The 16,617-nt window shown below is 40.5% G+C and overlaps 2 protein-coding genes across 5 annotated transcripts; both read right to left on the reverse strand.

Moving 5' to 3' along the window:
- Positions 1-907: 907 nt before the first annotated feature.
- On the reverse strand, positions 908-3,681 carry LOC103646297 (Restriction endonuclease type II-like superfamily protein). The gene is made up of 2 exons (XM_008671026.4): positions 3,179-3,681; positions 908-2,023 (listed from the first exon to the last, which is right to left on the reverse strand). Exons 1-2 carry the CDS (start codon positions 3,396-3,398, stop codon positions 1,059-1,061), a joined length of 1,185 nt encoding a protein of 394 aa, XP_008669248.1. The 5' UTR covers positions 3,399-3,681; the 3' UTR covers positions 908-1,058.
- A 3,118-nt stretch (positions 3,682-6,799) lies between these two features.
- LOC100284317 (glucose-6-phosphate 1-dehydrogenase, cytoplasmic isoform) lies at positions 6,800-15,101 on the reverse strand. 4 transcript variants are annotated; one of them, XM_008669855.3, is made up of 16 exons: positions 14,692-15,094; positions 13,584-13,779; positions 12,336-12,421; positions 12,030-12,075; positions 11,774-11,954; positions 10,906-11,063; positions 10,754-10,822; positions 10,417-10,475; positions 9,833-9,869; positions 9,356-9,427; positions 9,045-9,192; positions 8,794-8,889; positions 7,774-7,844; positions 7,508-7,623; positions 7,276-7,321; positions 6,800-7,145 (listed from the first exon to the last, which is right to left on the reverse strand). In XM_008669855.3, the coding sequence occupies exons 2-16, from the start codon at positions 13,749-13,751 to the stop codon at positions 6,975-6,977; spliced, it is 1,524 nt and encodes a 507-aa protein (XP_008668077.1). In that variant the 5' UTR covers positions 13,752-13,779; positions 14,692-15,094; the 3' UTR covers positions 6,800-6,974. The 4 variants fall into 4 exon arrangements, with proteins under 4 accessions (XP_008668077.1, XP_035820717.1, NP_001150684.1 ...); XM_035964824.1 differs by having other exon boundaries at positions 14,523-14,800; NM_001157212.2 differs by having other exon boundaries at positions 6,832-7,145; positions 14,829-15,101.
- Between the last annotated feature and the right edge of the window lie 1,516 nt (positions 15,102-16,617).

The raw sequence follows: 16,617 nt of genomic DNA on the forward strand, positions 1-16,617 counted from the left end.
CAAATGGCTTAAGATCCACAAACCTGATAGGAGTGCACTGCTGCCTGCTGTTCTAATTATAGAGCCAGACTAGTGCTGGTCGCTCCCGACCACATGGCTCAACATCCACAGAATGGCACAACCCGAGGGTGGTGGGCTAGTGGCATGCTACGCTATAAGGGCATGTACAACCCTTGTGTGATACAATCTAGAATCTAGAGTCTCAGATAATAAATATAGAGAAATATAGAGTCGTATAGAGATGGACTCTTCGTGAAAAACTATCTTTTAATTTTTTTTCACTTAATCCATAAAGACCTATCAAGAAACCCTTCATTTAATGTTTAATTGGGTTGTACATGTCCTAATCATAAAGCCGTCTTGCCTTACCGAGCGCATGGTTTACCGGCCTTGGCTTGGAGTTTTGGACAGGTCCGCCTCCGGCATATTCTTGACCGGGGCACCGGGTTATGTTAAGCCCTGCCCTGCTAAGCCAGGTGCCGGCTACATCTGGCGTGGACGATTCGCACGTTTGCAGACGTGCTTGTTCCACATGCAAGGCGAGAGCTCGCAAGGATTCCTGAGAGCTCGGAAGTCGGAAGCAACTGGATGGATGATGGGTAAGAGGAGCCGTCCGTTTTGCCGTTTTGTACATTCAGAACGGAGGGAATAAGAATATCCAGGAAGCAGGCAATCGCTATCTGCCTATCTGATCTGATTACTTTCGTCGCGTACAAGGGAAAGCAAAGGCCAACCCAAAAGCATTGCAATTTAGAGTGGGCACGAGACTGGTGCGGTGGTGCCACGACACAGCTTGGTATCCATATGTTGGTAGAAGTATTGGGCGGCTAACCTTCTAGGTTCTATTCTGGCCTTTCCAGATTCCATAGTTTCAGCGAATGAAAATTTGCAAACACATTAAATCTGATGAACACGCAAACTGGAAGATTATACTTACACTCTTTGTTAAACAGAACAGAACAGAACAAAAAAGAACATGGCGCTGGGAAGGTAACGAATTCATAAGTTAATTAAAGAATAGTCATAATACAGTGTACAATAAACGGCGGCAGGACTCCTCATTGGAAGAATTCTACATGGCCGCCAACATCCATACAAAGTAGCTTCGCTTCGGAGGCCAGCTTCCGGCTCCTATACAGCACGAGGTTCGTGAGCCGGTGCTTGGGCTGAGGCTCGAAGGACCTCGCCTCGTCGTCCTTCCCCAGGAGCGCCAGCTCCCGCGCGGGCACCACGTTGCCCCACCAGAAGTCGCGCAGCGCCTCGTGGATGAGCTCCCAGTACGCGCAGTCCCGCGGCACCCGGAACAGGCTGCTCCCGTTGGGTGTCCAGCAGTAGAGGTCCACCCAGTCCCTGCCCAGGATTTCCATCAGCCCCTGCACCTGCGGCATGTAGTAGTACGGCATGGCGCGCCAGGGCAGAGCGAGCTCAGGCTTGCCCTTGTTGAACGGGCACTTCACTTCCAGGATCCCGTCGTGTGGCTCGCACCCGAGGACCCCATCAGGCGAGGCTCCGAGCCATCCGAAGCTGGCCTCGGTGTGCACCGCGAAGCCGAGGGTGCCCACCGGTCTTCCTGTGATGCTCGTGTACTGCTCTATGGCTACGCTTTCGTGATGCGTCCCCCAGTCCATGGCAGATCTAGCGGCATCTGCTAGCTTGATCTCTGTCGCTCCGAAGACTTTCTCGTTCCACAGCTCTGGTCTTCTGTTGCCAGCCCAGAAACCCAAAGCAGTACTGAAGGTGCTTGTGGTGAGCTTGTCCTTGCGAAGAGCAAACCATTCCTCTGAACGTTGGGCTACGTCGGAGGAGCCCGTGAGCTGGGAGGATACCATGAGAGCTGAAGACGGCGATAGATTTAACAGCGGTGACCGGCTGTAGATCTGGAGCGATGAGCTGGAGCAGCTACGAGGAATGTAGCCTTCAAAGCTCCGTCTTGATGGCAAGAATGCAGACGAAGCTACTAGTGCGCGATAAGCTGAAGAAGAGGATGTTGGGATTTGCAGGAATGTCCTAAACAAACGAGGAGCTGCTCAATGGTTAGAAAGCTTGTTAAATGATGATGTAGTTTGGATAAGTATGGCATATCTTAACAAAGGTGAGAAGTTAATCTGGGAAAGCATGTAGGAAGTACTCAACAAGAATGGCTAACCTCAGAACACGCAATACATAACAATGGTATGCTTCATTCATATGAAGAACTTGCTTCACTTCTTGAATGAAGCAGGGGGAGAATATTGCAAGCAAGGGTTTATACCTTACCCAATTTCAGCAAGAAGACGTTGCTTGGGACAAGTAATTATCAGAGAGAGAGAGAGAGAGAGGCCCCAGCCTAGTAATCAATGTAACGATGTTCACTACAAAGAAGCAAACTCTAGCAAATGAACTCTAGCAAAGGAACAATGACACCATGCAAACCTCTACAACCTCCCAACCAGCATGCAGATTAATACAATCTCCCAAAAAGCATGTAAAATGCTATGATGTATATCATGTATCAAACCTACATTACACGGAGGGAAACTTCTGAACACCAAAATCTTATAATCCTATTATCTGTTATTTCTCCTTGTCTCTTCGTTTATTACCATTTCAAAAAAGAAAAACTTCGATGTAAGTTTTATTTCAAAAGAGAAAACGAAAACACGTGCTGGCTCAACATAGAGGGGTGCACCGCACAAACCCCAAAACATTGAACAACCCAACTCAACCGATAAGATTCAACACTCTCTGGACTCTTGGGGTAGCCTGGTTAAGTAATAAAAGGGGCATACCCAGTGCTGGAGCTCCTACATGATTGGGAACCGAGGCAAGCCTTTTCCCTGCAAATGCGGAGAAGCTGCTTCAAAACTGCGGGTGACTCAGCTAGACAGCTCTCACCGCTGCACAGGTCTGCCCTTCCAATTTCTTACTTTTTTAGCTGCGAGCTAGACTGAAGCTTGCTCCCATTTATGAAAATCCACTGTCCTTTTGTGCCAGATACTACTGTCCTCAACCCCCAACATCTCACCTAACATAAAGGGCCACCGAACAAAGCAAACGATCCAATGTGCTTCCACTGGCCAAATACCAAATGATACTCCAGTGAACAAATGAGGCGGCTTTAAAGGTAAGTGGCATGCAGCAAGAGCAGCAAGCCTATCTGAAGAATGGGCCAAACCAAGAAAAGATCCCATTTCAGTACCTGAAACGGTGCCACAGGTGCGGGCAGCCGCAGATGCGGCCGAGCGCCGCGCGGGCCTCCAGGCGGCCGCGGCGACAGGCCGCGCGCGGAGTCCCGCGGCCAGGTTCGGTAGGCGCTGCTGCGGCACGTGGTCGAACACATGGCGCGCATCCAGCAGCGTGGCGCTGGCGCGGCGGCGCGAGTAGCAGTGCGGAGGTGGCGAGTTCACGGCCGCTCTCATGCTGCGCGCCCTTTTTTCGAGAGCTTCAAAACACGCGACGGCGGTTTCGGCGTCGGCGCGGCGGGAACTTCTCCTGCGGCTAGCCGGCGGCGATGGTTCAGTGGGACGGAGAAGCAACGCGGCCCAGTGTTTGCGTCCAGATATTTGGGTTTCGTTTTGTTCTCCACTGACTCCACCCTAATCCCTAAATCTTTTCCCTGACAGCCACGTAGGACCGTCCGATACAAATTGGACGGGTTTGGTGCTCCACTGCTCCCAAAGCCCAAGCTTGTGCCGGAGAAGCGGAAACAGGCATCTTGCTATACTAACAGACTAACAGTTGGATTAAAGCCGACTGTTTAAACTGTTACACTGTCATAAAAAAACAAAAAACATTGTATAAATAGTAGAAGCTGATATAGATTAGAGCTAAACGAACCGTTATAACCCATAAAGACAAAAATATTGTAGAAACACCGATCTTTATTGCTATCCAATTCCTCTCTATTCTAAAATAGTACTAGTCATTTTAAAAATTTAGAGGGTTCATACAACTCTTAATGTGTTTTATATATGTGTTTAAATTCATCATCATCATTCATTTGAATATAGACGTAAAAAGTAAGAGCTAAAATGACTATTATTTTAGGATAAAGAGATTAGTTCAAAACGTTTTTAAAAAGGTTGATTAAGTTTATAGAAAAATACATCAACACCTATAATATTAAATTGATTTTATTAAGTTATGTATGTCTGGATAGTATATTTTATCTAAACCGATAGATGTTACTACTCCCTCCGTTCACAACACAGTTGTTTTTTTTTAAAAAAAAACTTTGATAATTCAACTTATTAAAAAAATGAGTTATCATTTATTTTTTTATTTGTTTTATCATGTAAGTTAGTTTGTGCTTACCTAATTTTACATTTTTGAATAAATATTTTGAATAAGACGAGTGGTAAAAGTTTTTGACGGTCGGTAGTATTACATTCTAAAAAACCTGATCAAAATTAGAATAAATATAAAGTTTACTATAATTTAGAGAGAGAGAAATAGAGTATCTTTTTAAGCCTGCCAGTAGATGCTGCTAAGATATTATAATATTAACATCTTAATTAAGTTTTAAAAATTTAAATTAATTGTTTAGTTGTATTTATTTATTAGAAGAAAGCAAGAGTTTGATGAAAATAAATAAAAATTATAAAGTGAAAACATTGAATTATTACATTCATGTTGCTTATGCTAATGACGAAGCTAGACTCTTTTATTTGGATCAGCTGATCTCGATGTATTTTTAGAAATTAAGGGTTAGTTTGAGAACTTTATTTTCGCAAGTGATTTTTACTTTACCAAGAGAAAATGAACTATTCCTATGGAAAAATAGAAATTTCTTAGAAAAATAGGCTTTCCAAACTAGTTCTAAGACTACATGCAACAGACCTCGGTAGCGCCCCTTCCCCTTCGTGTAGAGTGTGAAGACCAACGCTACTGCCCGCACCGATTCACCCTATGGAAAGTACAAGGACAAGGGGACGACACAATACTTCACCAGATCTAGGGGAGCGCTACGCAGTCCCCTTATCTCGATTTGAGTGTTCGGCAGTATTTATTAGTTGTGTAAAAAATGGTATAGATGATAAAAATGTATGTGAAATAATATTTTATAGAGGTAGTGGGGTATAGGGAGACCACTGCGAGAAGAGTAAATATAGGGAAAGTAATCTTGCTTATGTGGCTGTATAGTAGCATATAAGGGGGAATGTTAGAGGAGCAGAAGTGGAAACTCACGGTTACTAATCCCCACCATATTAAAACACCAGTTTCATGTGTCATATGCGAAGCACGTAGATCTGTTTCTCTTTCCTGCTACTCGCTTACCAATTGGACCACACCACAAATGGGTCATAAGAAATCATTCAAGTTCAAAATGATAGGAAGCCACACACAGCGCAACACAAATAGTATCACCTTGCCAGATGGAGGAGAACGAGCGACCAAACGAGCTATAAAAAGGGCTAGACTCATTTTCAACTCATGTCTTTCTCAGCCTTTTGGCTAAGATAAGGTGTAATATTTGTATAATTTAATATTTAATATGTGGACCACATGTTCGCTAGCTGAAGGAGGAACGAGTGAGCTATAAAAAAGATGTCATATTTTCTCGACCTTTTTACTAAGATAACTTAATATTTTAATATCAAATATGTGAATCATATGTTCACTTTTATATTAAAATTTTTTATGGATATCAAATATGATTGTGTACCGTCACAACGTGCAGACATTGTACTAGTAATTTTAAAAGATCAATCTTAACTATCGAGCGTAACTTTGGCCTTTTTTCACAGGTAAGGTCTTGTTCGTTTGTGCCGGATTGGTGGGTCGGAACGATTCCTAACCGGATTGCTTCTCTAATTTATATAAACTTTGATTAACTGGAACGATTCCGGGTGCAATCCGATACAAACGAACAAGGCCTAAGGTTATCTACACGGTGGGTGCAGTAAAACTCTCGGTACGTAAATCCAAAGATCGCTATCTTTTCTCTACTTTAAAACATCAGTTTCGTGTTTCGTATGTCGCACGTTATGTGTGAAACACGTATATCTGTTCATCTTTTTCGCTTCTCGTCTAACAATAGGTCCAATATGCTATATATATATATATATATGGGCCATGATAAACAATCCAAGTTCAATTTGATAGAAAGTCATACACAGTTTCAAGTTCTCGTATAGTACCATCTCACTAGCTGAAGTAAGACGAGCGAGCTAAAAAAAAGAGATCGGACTCCTTTGTAACTCATATATTTTTTGGCCTTTTAGATAAGATAAAATATAATGTTTATTCTTATCAGTTTAATATCTGACATGTATACCATATATTCATTTATAATATTAAATTTATTTTTTTATAGATATTAAATATGATTGTGTTATCGGATATTGTACTAGTGACATCGTAATCTACCCCCGGTGGCATATCATACCGGCTTCACCCTGCTATATGCTTAGGGTCTTCAATTCTTCAGTGATCTCTATTCTGGTCACCAAATCAGCTTACGAGTGTGTTTAGCCTAGGTTTTAAACTAAGGGCTGGTTTAGAAACCCCATTTTTTTAAAGTTTTTTTTATTTTTCAAAGAAAAATTAGTTCTTTTTCACTTGAAAAAATAGAAATCCTATAAAAAAATAGAGTTGCCAAACTAGCCTAAAACAAGAAAACACCTCTTGAAAATAGGAAAGAGAAACTGTTGCATCTCTTGTTTTCTCTCCTCGTTTCTTTTGCTTGCCCTGGCTTATGGCCATTGGTTGATCATCATACACGTATAATTATCATTTGGTTTTATCCTTCAAAATGAGGCATGAGCATGACATGATCTCCCGTCATGTTTTTTCTATATAGTTCATCGGTATTGCAGGGTAAAACAACATTCCATCGCTGGCCATTGCATATACTGAATGGAACACGCAATTTTATTTCATATCCAGCACAACATTATTACAACGGCAGGCGATATAGCGAAAATGAGCATATACGCACAGCTTTATTGTAGGACACTCGGATCTTCCTAGGTACAAACAATTCGTATTCTCTTCTATGCAAGGGTCGGCGGTACCCATATGTAACCGTGGGTCTGCACGTATCCAACTCTCGCGCTCAATTCGTCGGCTTCCTTGGGTCCCCGGCTGCCAGGTTCATACGGGAGGGCCTTCAGCTTGCCGTCGTCAATGTCATGCAGCAAAGGAGTGAAGATCTTCCAAGCAGCCTGAAAAAGCGAAACGTGCAGCGTTAGAGGGAAGCAGAAATGAAAGAGTTCTTGCAGATAAATTAAAGGGCTCTAGCTGATAAAGGATCCAACAAGAGGGCACAAATATGCAGGGTGGCACGAAACGAACCTGTAGCTCATCTCTGCGAACAAAGTGCTGCTGATCACCTCTTATTCTGCAGAAACATGGGTATAGATCAGTGTAGGTGCAGTAAAGAAAGGCAAAATTTTGCATAGAGGAAGCCTTGCAATGCTATCAACACACAAGACATGATATATGTAGAGTTATCCACGATTTCAGGGTGAGAGAGTTTCTTTGTAATGAACGATATGTTAGAATGGTCGAAAAGGGTGACACTTACGTATCCAAGATAAGGCGTTCATATGCCTCAGGAATTTTGACATTTTGGTACCGCATCCCATATGACAGATCAAGTTCACTTTGTTCAGTAGCCATTTCTAACCCAGGCTTCTTAACCTGCATCAATTTAATTTTCAAAGATTAATTAGAGATTCTGCTACACATTCAAACCCCATATATATCGGCGTGTACAGTTTCCAAAGAAATGTCATGACGTTTTACTCATCAAAACAAGAAATTAGACCCTAGTGAACTAGCAGGACTTACAGTTAGTTTCATGTACATGGCTTCTGATGGTTGGAGGCGTATAACAAACTCATTTCTTCCTTGCTTCTTGCCTTCATCAGGTTATATTTATATTTAGTTCAAATACCAGGATATCTAATTCTTATTCAGACATAACAGAGCAACATAATAAACCAATATAAAATATTCGTTGCAACAGGTCATCAATAAGAGAGGCATTCCATGAAAGCTATAAGCTGAGAAAAATTGTCATCCTTAGTATTCTTTTGGTGTTCAATGAAAGAGTTTCATCCATCTACCCTGCAGCTAACAATTGCATGCTGAACTTCAGTGAGATGTTAGTTTAGTCTAGTCCAGCTTGACTTAATTTAACAAATTATTAATTTTACCAATTACCAATATGACAGCTAATGTAGACAAACTTCAGTGAGAAGTTAGATGACAATGCAAGTGCTTTGCACGATTGCATTCCATTCCATTTATAGGGACCACTGTCCTGCCTTTCCAGGATCAATGCATGACTCTGTTCTACCTGTCCTGGCTTTCCAGTTTTAATGCATGACTCTGCTCTACCCCATTCTGACCTTTAGCCAATCCTTTGGTAGTTTCAGATCCCATTATAACTTATGAAAGAACATCTTGCTTTGTACTGTCTGATTATGTAAAGGTACTCTCCTCCTATACAAGGGTCTATTTAAATGCACTAGAGCTAATAGTTATCTAGCTAAAAAATTGCTAGTGAAATTAGCTGGCTAACAAATAGTTGGCTAACTATCAGCTGATTTTAGCTAGATTAAACCAGCTTATGGACTAATGTATAGTTGAGAGGTGCTGCTAATAGTTAGCTAGACTATTAGCTGGGGTTGTTTGGATGTCTCCAGTTAAAGGCAGCTAATAGCTAAACTATAGGCTGGCTGTTTGGATGTCACAAGCTAATTTTAGCAGCTAACTATTAATTCTAGTGCATCAAACAAAGCCTAAATCTATGCTAAGAGTAAACTAACACCATGAACGTTAACTTCTATAGTTCTATGCACATACTTCTAAAAATGTCACCAGGGACATCCTTGAATTGCACCCGAACTTCTGCTTTCTTTGAACTCAATGCTTTACCAGCTTTAAGAATGAAAGGAACACCTGCAAAGCATGAATATTAGAAGGTTGATACAGAAAGTAAAGATATTATGGTTGAGAAAAGGCACATTGAATGAAAAAAACAGAGAGCAAGTATTTCAATTATATCCATTTCAACTACAATATGTACAGATACTGTCATGTGGGTGAAGATATACCTTCCCATCTTTCATTGTGTACCCGAAGAACAACAGATGCAAAAGTTGGGGTATTCGAGTCATCTGGCACTGTAGGGTCATCCTTGTAGCCATCGTATTGCCCAAGGACTACCTCTTCAGGCTTAATAGGGTTCACAGATTGCAGAACCTGACATTAAGACACGGAACTAGTTCCTCTGAGAACTAACCTAACAACAAAAACATAAGACGTGCACTCTGCCACATTTCAGAGAGCAAATCAAACCATAGCAAGGAAATTGGCGAAGTTGCAATATATAGTTGTAACATTAATAGATTAAAGGGAGTTAGACCTTGACTTTCTCATCTCTGATGTGCTCAGGCTTAAGGGAGACAGGCTTTTCCATTGCAACCAAACAGAAAACCTGCAGATTGTAAGACTAAGTCGTTAACGCACAAGGCACAAAGGAATACTCACTACTATTCAGGAAATTCTGTCATGGCTAGTTAATCCACAAGATTCAGCATGTATTCATCAATGTAAATATTGGGAAAAAGGTAGGGAATATCGGCCTTATTGTCCATAGTCACTAAAATACTACTCCCTATGTTCCAAATTATGACATTTTGACTTTTCTAAATACATTGCTTTTACTATACATCTAGAAGTGTACATCTAAGTGCATAACAAAAGTCATGAATCTAGAAAAGTCAAAGTGTCTTATAATTTGGAACGGAGGGGTAATAAACCTCTAAAACCTGGACTCGTTTACAAAAATGATTGCAGAATGCAAAATTAGGATTCTTAAGTATATCTTGTTTATATTTACCTGCAGTAAATGATTCTGAATGATATCACGAATGATTCTGCAACAGCAGAAGCAGAGTCAGATACTTATAGAGAAAAAGGGAAAGAAAAAAAAAGGTATAAAAAGAAACACAAAAAATGTTTAATTAATGTGACAGAAATAGGCAGAATCATCTGGTGCTCATTACCAGCAGCTCATCTGTTCAACCATTGCACTAGAGAGTGATATGATCTGTTTTGTTTTCAATTCAGTATCAAAGGAAAGCATGGTCTCTCCAGGTTATTTGGTTACTAAAGTTTTGCACCTTTTCCTGCTGAATGTTGCAAGTTTAACCAACAACGAAAAACATGCCTTTTTCACAGTTTTACATACAAAATACATCTCCACTAACAAAATATATCTATTCATTGATAAGAACCAACCAGGAATGCAAGTATTTGCAAATTTATCATCAATACCATGCTTTATATATATACATTAAACCTTAAGATTTATACTTTAGATTGTAAGGGTACCATTTAATACTAAAGAAATCATAAAAATGTTACTAAAATACGGTACAGTAGTGCTTCTACTTTTGCAAGGAAAAAAATGTTTGTACATACCCATATTGGTCAAAATATCCTCCACGCCCTTCAGTACCAAAGTCTTCCCTGAATACAATCTGCAGTGTAGTAATTAGCATGCCATGTCATTGATACTGTACTTTCAGTTATCTTAGGTTCAGTTTGACTCATTTCAAACTGTAGTCAATTGTTACAATAGAATACAATAGCTCCCTACTATAATCACCAACGGACCAAGTCAAACAACTTATGAATAGAAGTATAGAACTAAAGAGTACATTCTTGAATGATAAAGGGACTGCAATTTATGTGCATAGAGCTTATACCAGCAAAATGAAGTTCCCAACTGCTAGCTACCAAATACAAAAGATCTTACCTGTATATTATCAATATTGTCGCGGTTCCAAAGAGGCAAGAATAATCGGTTGGCAAAACGAAGAACAAGCTGTGACATGATATTGGTTAAAAAATAATTAGACAAGTATTTGTGAAATGTAAAGCAAGTTGACAAAATGTTACATCCATTACCAAGTTTTGGACCAACTCTTTTCCCAGGTAATGGTCTATCCTGTATAGTTGGTGTTCCTCGAATAGCTCCCCAAGTTGGGCACTTAATTCTTCAGCGGAATCCAAGTCCTTTCCAAAGGGCTTCTCAACAATGACTCTGGTCCATCCAGGGTGAGAAGCTGCACGCACAAACACAAGACTAATGTGAACCCCAAACTTGACAGTACTAATGTTGTTCAAAATGTTCAAATCTATATAAAAAAGAAGAGACTCAGTGCCGGAGGCTCCTATGTGAGTGGGGTCTAGAAAAACAATAAACCGAGGCAAGCGTTTCCCCTGCAAATGCAGAGTCTCTACAAACAAACGACATAGAGACTCAGTCTCAGTGAGATAGCTCTCACCACTGCATCACCCTTCTAATTTTCAAATCTATAATTCTCTCTCTCTCTCTCTCTCTCTATATATATATATATATATATATATATATATATATATATATATATATATAAAGAGAACTGGTATTGATTTATTCCCTCTTCATTTCTGAAGAACTAACCATTAAAGAATATTTGATGAACATCATGTGTGTCCTTTTGTACCTATCTTTTTCAATTCAGCATATTTGTTTGAATGTAATTAACGAAAGGTAGGAACACAAGCTTAAAAATGAACATGCTGTTTCATTACTACTGAACAAATGGAAGTTTTGAATAATTGCGTAAAAGTTTATTTCGCTTCAAGGAAAGCAAAGATAATAGAATCTTAATGAAACTTGAGCTTCTAAAACTTGAAGCTTCAACTAACTCCACCATACTTGTTTGTTACTAAACTAAAGATTTGCATCAGCTTATAAGAATAAAAAAATCCAGCATAGGAAAGAAACTTTTACATGGATTCATGCAATATGTTCTGATCATTTTGCACACTGAAGGGTAGACAGATGGAGGCAATGCCAAATAAAAGAGCCTGCGATAGCTTCCTGAACTCTTTGACACCTCATACTCTGATATTGCCCTGTTCAGTTTCTCAAATCCTTCTCCAGTATCATAGGAACCACTGACATATTTTATCTGAGACACAAAAATATCATAATGATGTCTGTACCCTAGAACTAGAATACAATTATTGTAGTTATAACAACTTACTAGTTGCAAAAATTCTGAAAGATCTTCTGGGGCTCCTTTGAGATACCTGTATAAAAAGAACACCTATGACTGACAGGAGTAAAGATGCATGCCTTTTCAATTCCATGCAACTTCTGATATCTAGGAATGTACAGCGCATTAGAGATCAGTATTAATTTTCATTCAGAGGTTACATGTTTCCAAATGCAGCAATATGAAAACATACAAGTTTGCATGTCTTCTATGGACAGAAATGAAATCTTCGTGCGGTAAACAGAATTTGTGTTATGCAACTTAAGAACTAGCTTCGTCCATCAGGATCATTACCCACGAATGCGTTCTCTTAACCCATCATCAGAAAGATTTGATCTAGCATAACCAAATATATGGACTTCTCCAGATTGTATGAATCCCTGTAACAATGAATATTAACTTCAGTCAATACATTCACTAGCTTGATAATTACAGTGTATATCACAGAACCGCACAGATTACAAATGGAACTGCACATATGCTGCATGTCTGTAAAGAATAGATTTATATGTTTACGTATGGACTACAACACAGCTAATTATTGTGTAGAAGCTTGATCTGATCTTTGCCATTATTCCTTCAAATTGTATTCTACACTTCCATATAAGGTACAGGAGAAGTGTACATTTATGTGTGCTTATACTTGTGATCTATTTACAACAAGAAAATTAGACCAGATTACTTGCTCTGGAATGCCCAATTGGAAGTGCATTACAGTCAGGGACTGCAGATCGGCACATTGGAGGTAATCCAGTTCTGGACAGTACTCCGCAAAGTCAGCATATGAAGCTATGTTCAAGGAGGCTGTCCAATTTGGTGCTTGGGAGCGCATCTGGGAAACATGGTCACCACCAAAGTGTGCATTTTTTTTCTTTGGTTGGCAGCTCATGACAGGTGCTGGACTGCTGACCGTCTTGAGAAGAGAAATCTCCCTCATGCTCCTCTTGGCGACCAGGAGAAGGAAACTATAAACCACCTGCTGGTGGGTTGTGTTTTCGCTAGGCAATTTTGGTTTGTCATATTGCAAAGAGTTGGTTTAGCGGCCATGGTGCCGCAACCTTCGGACCAGCTCTTTGATACATGGTGGAGCAAAATTTCAGACTTGGTTAGTAGTCTTGTTAGAAGAAGGCTTAAATCTCTGATCATCCTTGGGGCTTGGACCTTGTGGTGCCATAGAAACGATTGTGTATTCAACAATGCCTCTCCTAGTCTATCCAAAACAAAACTCTTGTGCTGGCTAATGAGGAGCATTGGAAATGGGAATTGGCTGGTGCCAAACGTTTTTCTGCTCTCTCGGCTGTAGATCAAGAGGGAATCCATTGAGAGGGTCGCTGTTGTTGGTCGGTTTGTTCAGATAACCGACGTGAATGTAGCCTAATGCCTATGGAAGTGTGTGTGGTGTGTGTTCTGTTCTTGTAAATTTCGTTTCTTTCTCCTATTAATGTAATGATGTGCAACTCTCCTGTGTATTTGAGAAAAAAATGTGCATTACAGTTGAAGTTATACTCTAAGTTGTAAAATTGTATAGAGAATAGTTCATACCTGCTCAAAGAGGTGGTAGAGGGCTGGGAATGTTTTCTTCTTAGCAAGGTCACCAGAAGCCCCAAGTACAACAATGGAGAGACAACCTTGCTCTGAAGGAAGGTCTAGGTCCTTAGACAAAGAATTAAAGCTGTTTCGCCTTGATGATGGTGAAGATCCTCCTGACATGACAAATGGCACGATTCTCTTCTACCTGCTACAATAACACACCAATCCAAGTGAGGAAGATACTAATGAATTTGCAGTGACCCAAATTTATCACAAACATGTTCGTATTGTTAATGAAATGTCCAAGAACAGGTAAGTAAGGTAGCACAACACTTCAGTTAGTCCTGCTCCATGCAACACCATTTTTATGCTAAAAAGAGCACAGCATCTACTGCGACCTCAGAACTTCAGACAAAAACTGGACATGATCAGATCTAAGATCACACTCTTTTCCGTCCTCTTTCAAGTGAAGTAGCGAACTGCATCTTATAGTGACTCGATGTTTATGCTTTATAGGTAAGAGCATATCAAAATATTGTATTCTTCCAAAGGTATCTGAGTTTATTGTGTTTCTTTTCAGAAAAATAATCTGAAATTTATATCTCTCTGCATGCTGACGACACCAAAAGCACCAATATCTGAAGCTCAAAAGAGCAGTGCCCGCTTAAACCCATTCATTTTAATTTTAACATCGAGGGGTAGCACAAGTTCTCGTTCGTGGCTAATTTTAGCAGTAGAAACGAAAAGTAAAAAAACCCTCAAGTTAATGTGTCAAAACCTCGACCAAATCCCAATTTCTAGCAGCAAAAATAATTAAATGGACCAGTCTCTGCAAGTCTGCAACAACCAAAAAACAGCCGCTACGAAACAACCGGAGGTGAAGAAGCGATTGCAACACGTAGAGAAAATTGCTAAAACCCCAAGGCGAAAAGAAAGCAGCTGGAGCCTTACTATAATTCCCTCCATCGAAGAGGGAAAAAAGATCTGCAACTCTGGCAGTACAAGATCCGCCGCGGAACAGTTAGCGATTGAGGAAAGAATCTAGCGCGCGGCTGGTGAAAACGCGAAGCGATCGCGACACCGAACACCCGCAAAGAAGCAAGTAAGCACCGCCGTTTACCGGGCCGGAGCAAAGGTAGCTGTGACGACGACGGAACCGGACGGAGAAACCTCGGAGTCGCCGAAAGCAGGCGGCTGGGCGTGGAGATAAAAATGAGGTGCGGGATTACGCGGCAAAGCAAAAGTGAGAGCACTGACCAGCGACGAGATTTCTGGCGGACAGAGCGCCGAGCGTGTGGGAGGGAAGAGCTCTGTCGCTGCTTCGGTTGGTCCCCCAACGGCGAGCGTCCGTTTATATACCGCAACGGCGGCGGCCTCCCCACGCTGCCCGTCTGTCGCTTGGGTTCGTTTCCTCTTTTACCTGCCCGCCACCTACCAACCTTTCCCGTGCTGGCTGCGACCGCGAGCCGGCGTGCTCTGTGCCACCAACCGCAGTTCCATCCTCGAGCAAACAAAAGCTCCCTCTAGCACGGTCGCATCGCATCGCATACGAAGGAAAGATTATTGTGTGGTAAGTGGTAACAGTAGAGGAAAATATAAATGGCAGAGTTAATAAGTTCTGTAACAGACTAACAGCGTGGTTAAAGTATCTTTCTCAGCACTGATTCTCACATTTATGTGTAAGGTTTATTTAGGCGTTGTTTGGGAGTGTTTTCCTTCACAAAATCTAGATTTGCTCCACAAAAACTTTAACCAAACACTCACAGTAAAAGTAAAGTTGACCCTAACTTACCAAATTTATAGAGTACCTAAAATGGTGCTTCACAAATAGGTATTTTCAAATCCCCCGTGCTAATGAAATTAGCGTGAAATTACCTATATTTACCATCGGTTACACACTCCCTCACGTAATGTTTTCTTTCTTTCTTTTCTCTCGTACCCATCTTGCTCCCATTTTTAAGAAGTTAAAGCTGGCCTACAAGCCAAACATTTCAAAAACTTTGTAACTTTAAAGTTGAGTTGCTCTATTTTGAAGTTCATGGAGTTGAGCTAGTTTTTATGAAGTGGAGCAGTGCCAAACACCACCTTAATGTTGCGAATGGTACGAGAGCCAAACGATGATTGAAAAAAATGTTTTAATTGCTCTGCAAGTTTATTGTATATCGTTGTGTGCATTCAGATCTATTGTTCAACGTATTGAAGACTAAATTTTCATGTTGTCGTTAATCAACGGTGGTGCAGATTTGTTTTTGAAAGCCAATGACGAGAGGCGCAACGACATGAGATTTTTCTTCTCTTTTTTTGATGGATCATACATCACAAATAGAATTCGGTATCCGAAATCCGCAAAAGTTGTGAGACCCATCTTGTTGTATTTTCTAATAACCATCAAATGTGTGTAGATCAAAGAAACAATCAAGTTTATATTGCCTTGTTGATCAGTAGTGGACAAAAATAAGATATCAACTTGTTTACTACGAGCACCAAACAGATTATAAGAAGGTTTCAAGTTCACTATTGAACATACTGAAAGTGAAATGGCCTTTAAGTCATTTCTATATTGGTTTTGGTGTTTGATGACCATCAAATCTTATAGACTAACTAGTTTGTTGACTGGATGAATGCAGGCTCATAAGAATGAAATTGAAGAATTCAATGTGAACAACAGCTCAAACAAGGCTAGAAAGGTATAATGTGGAGAAGATGAACTATGAGTAGTTCATATGGTTGGATAAGTTCTAAATGCTAATAGGAATGTATTTGTGCACTTAAAAGAGTTTGAAAAAAAGCATATATTGAAAAAGGAGCTTTGTAGCTAAAATTGGAATCTTAGTTGGAGAATTCAAAAGACGAAGAACTATGACTTAGACTAGTTGGACAGACTCTAGCTATGTTTATCTAAGTCATAGAAATGTTCATTAACACAACCAAATAAATACAAAGAAGAAAAGCCCATAGTGGACTTAAGTGTGTTGCCTTCTGTCGGGTGGCGCACCGGACAGCCACTGTTCATGTCTGGTGCGCGATTTCCTTCCATTCCTGGCGC

The sequence above is a fragment of the Zea mays genome, chromosome 2 (assembly GCF_902167145.1).
Source record: "Zea mays cultivar B73 chromosome 2, Zm-B73-REFERENCE-NAM-5.0, whole genome shotgun sequence".
NCBI classification, from domain to species: Eukaryota; Viridiplantae; Streptophyta; class Magnoliopsida; order Poales; family Poaceae; genus Zea; species Zea mays.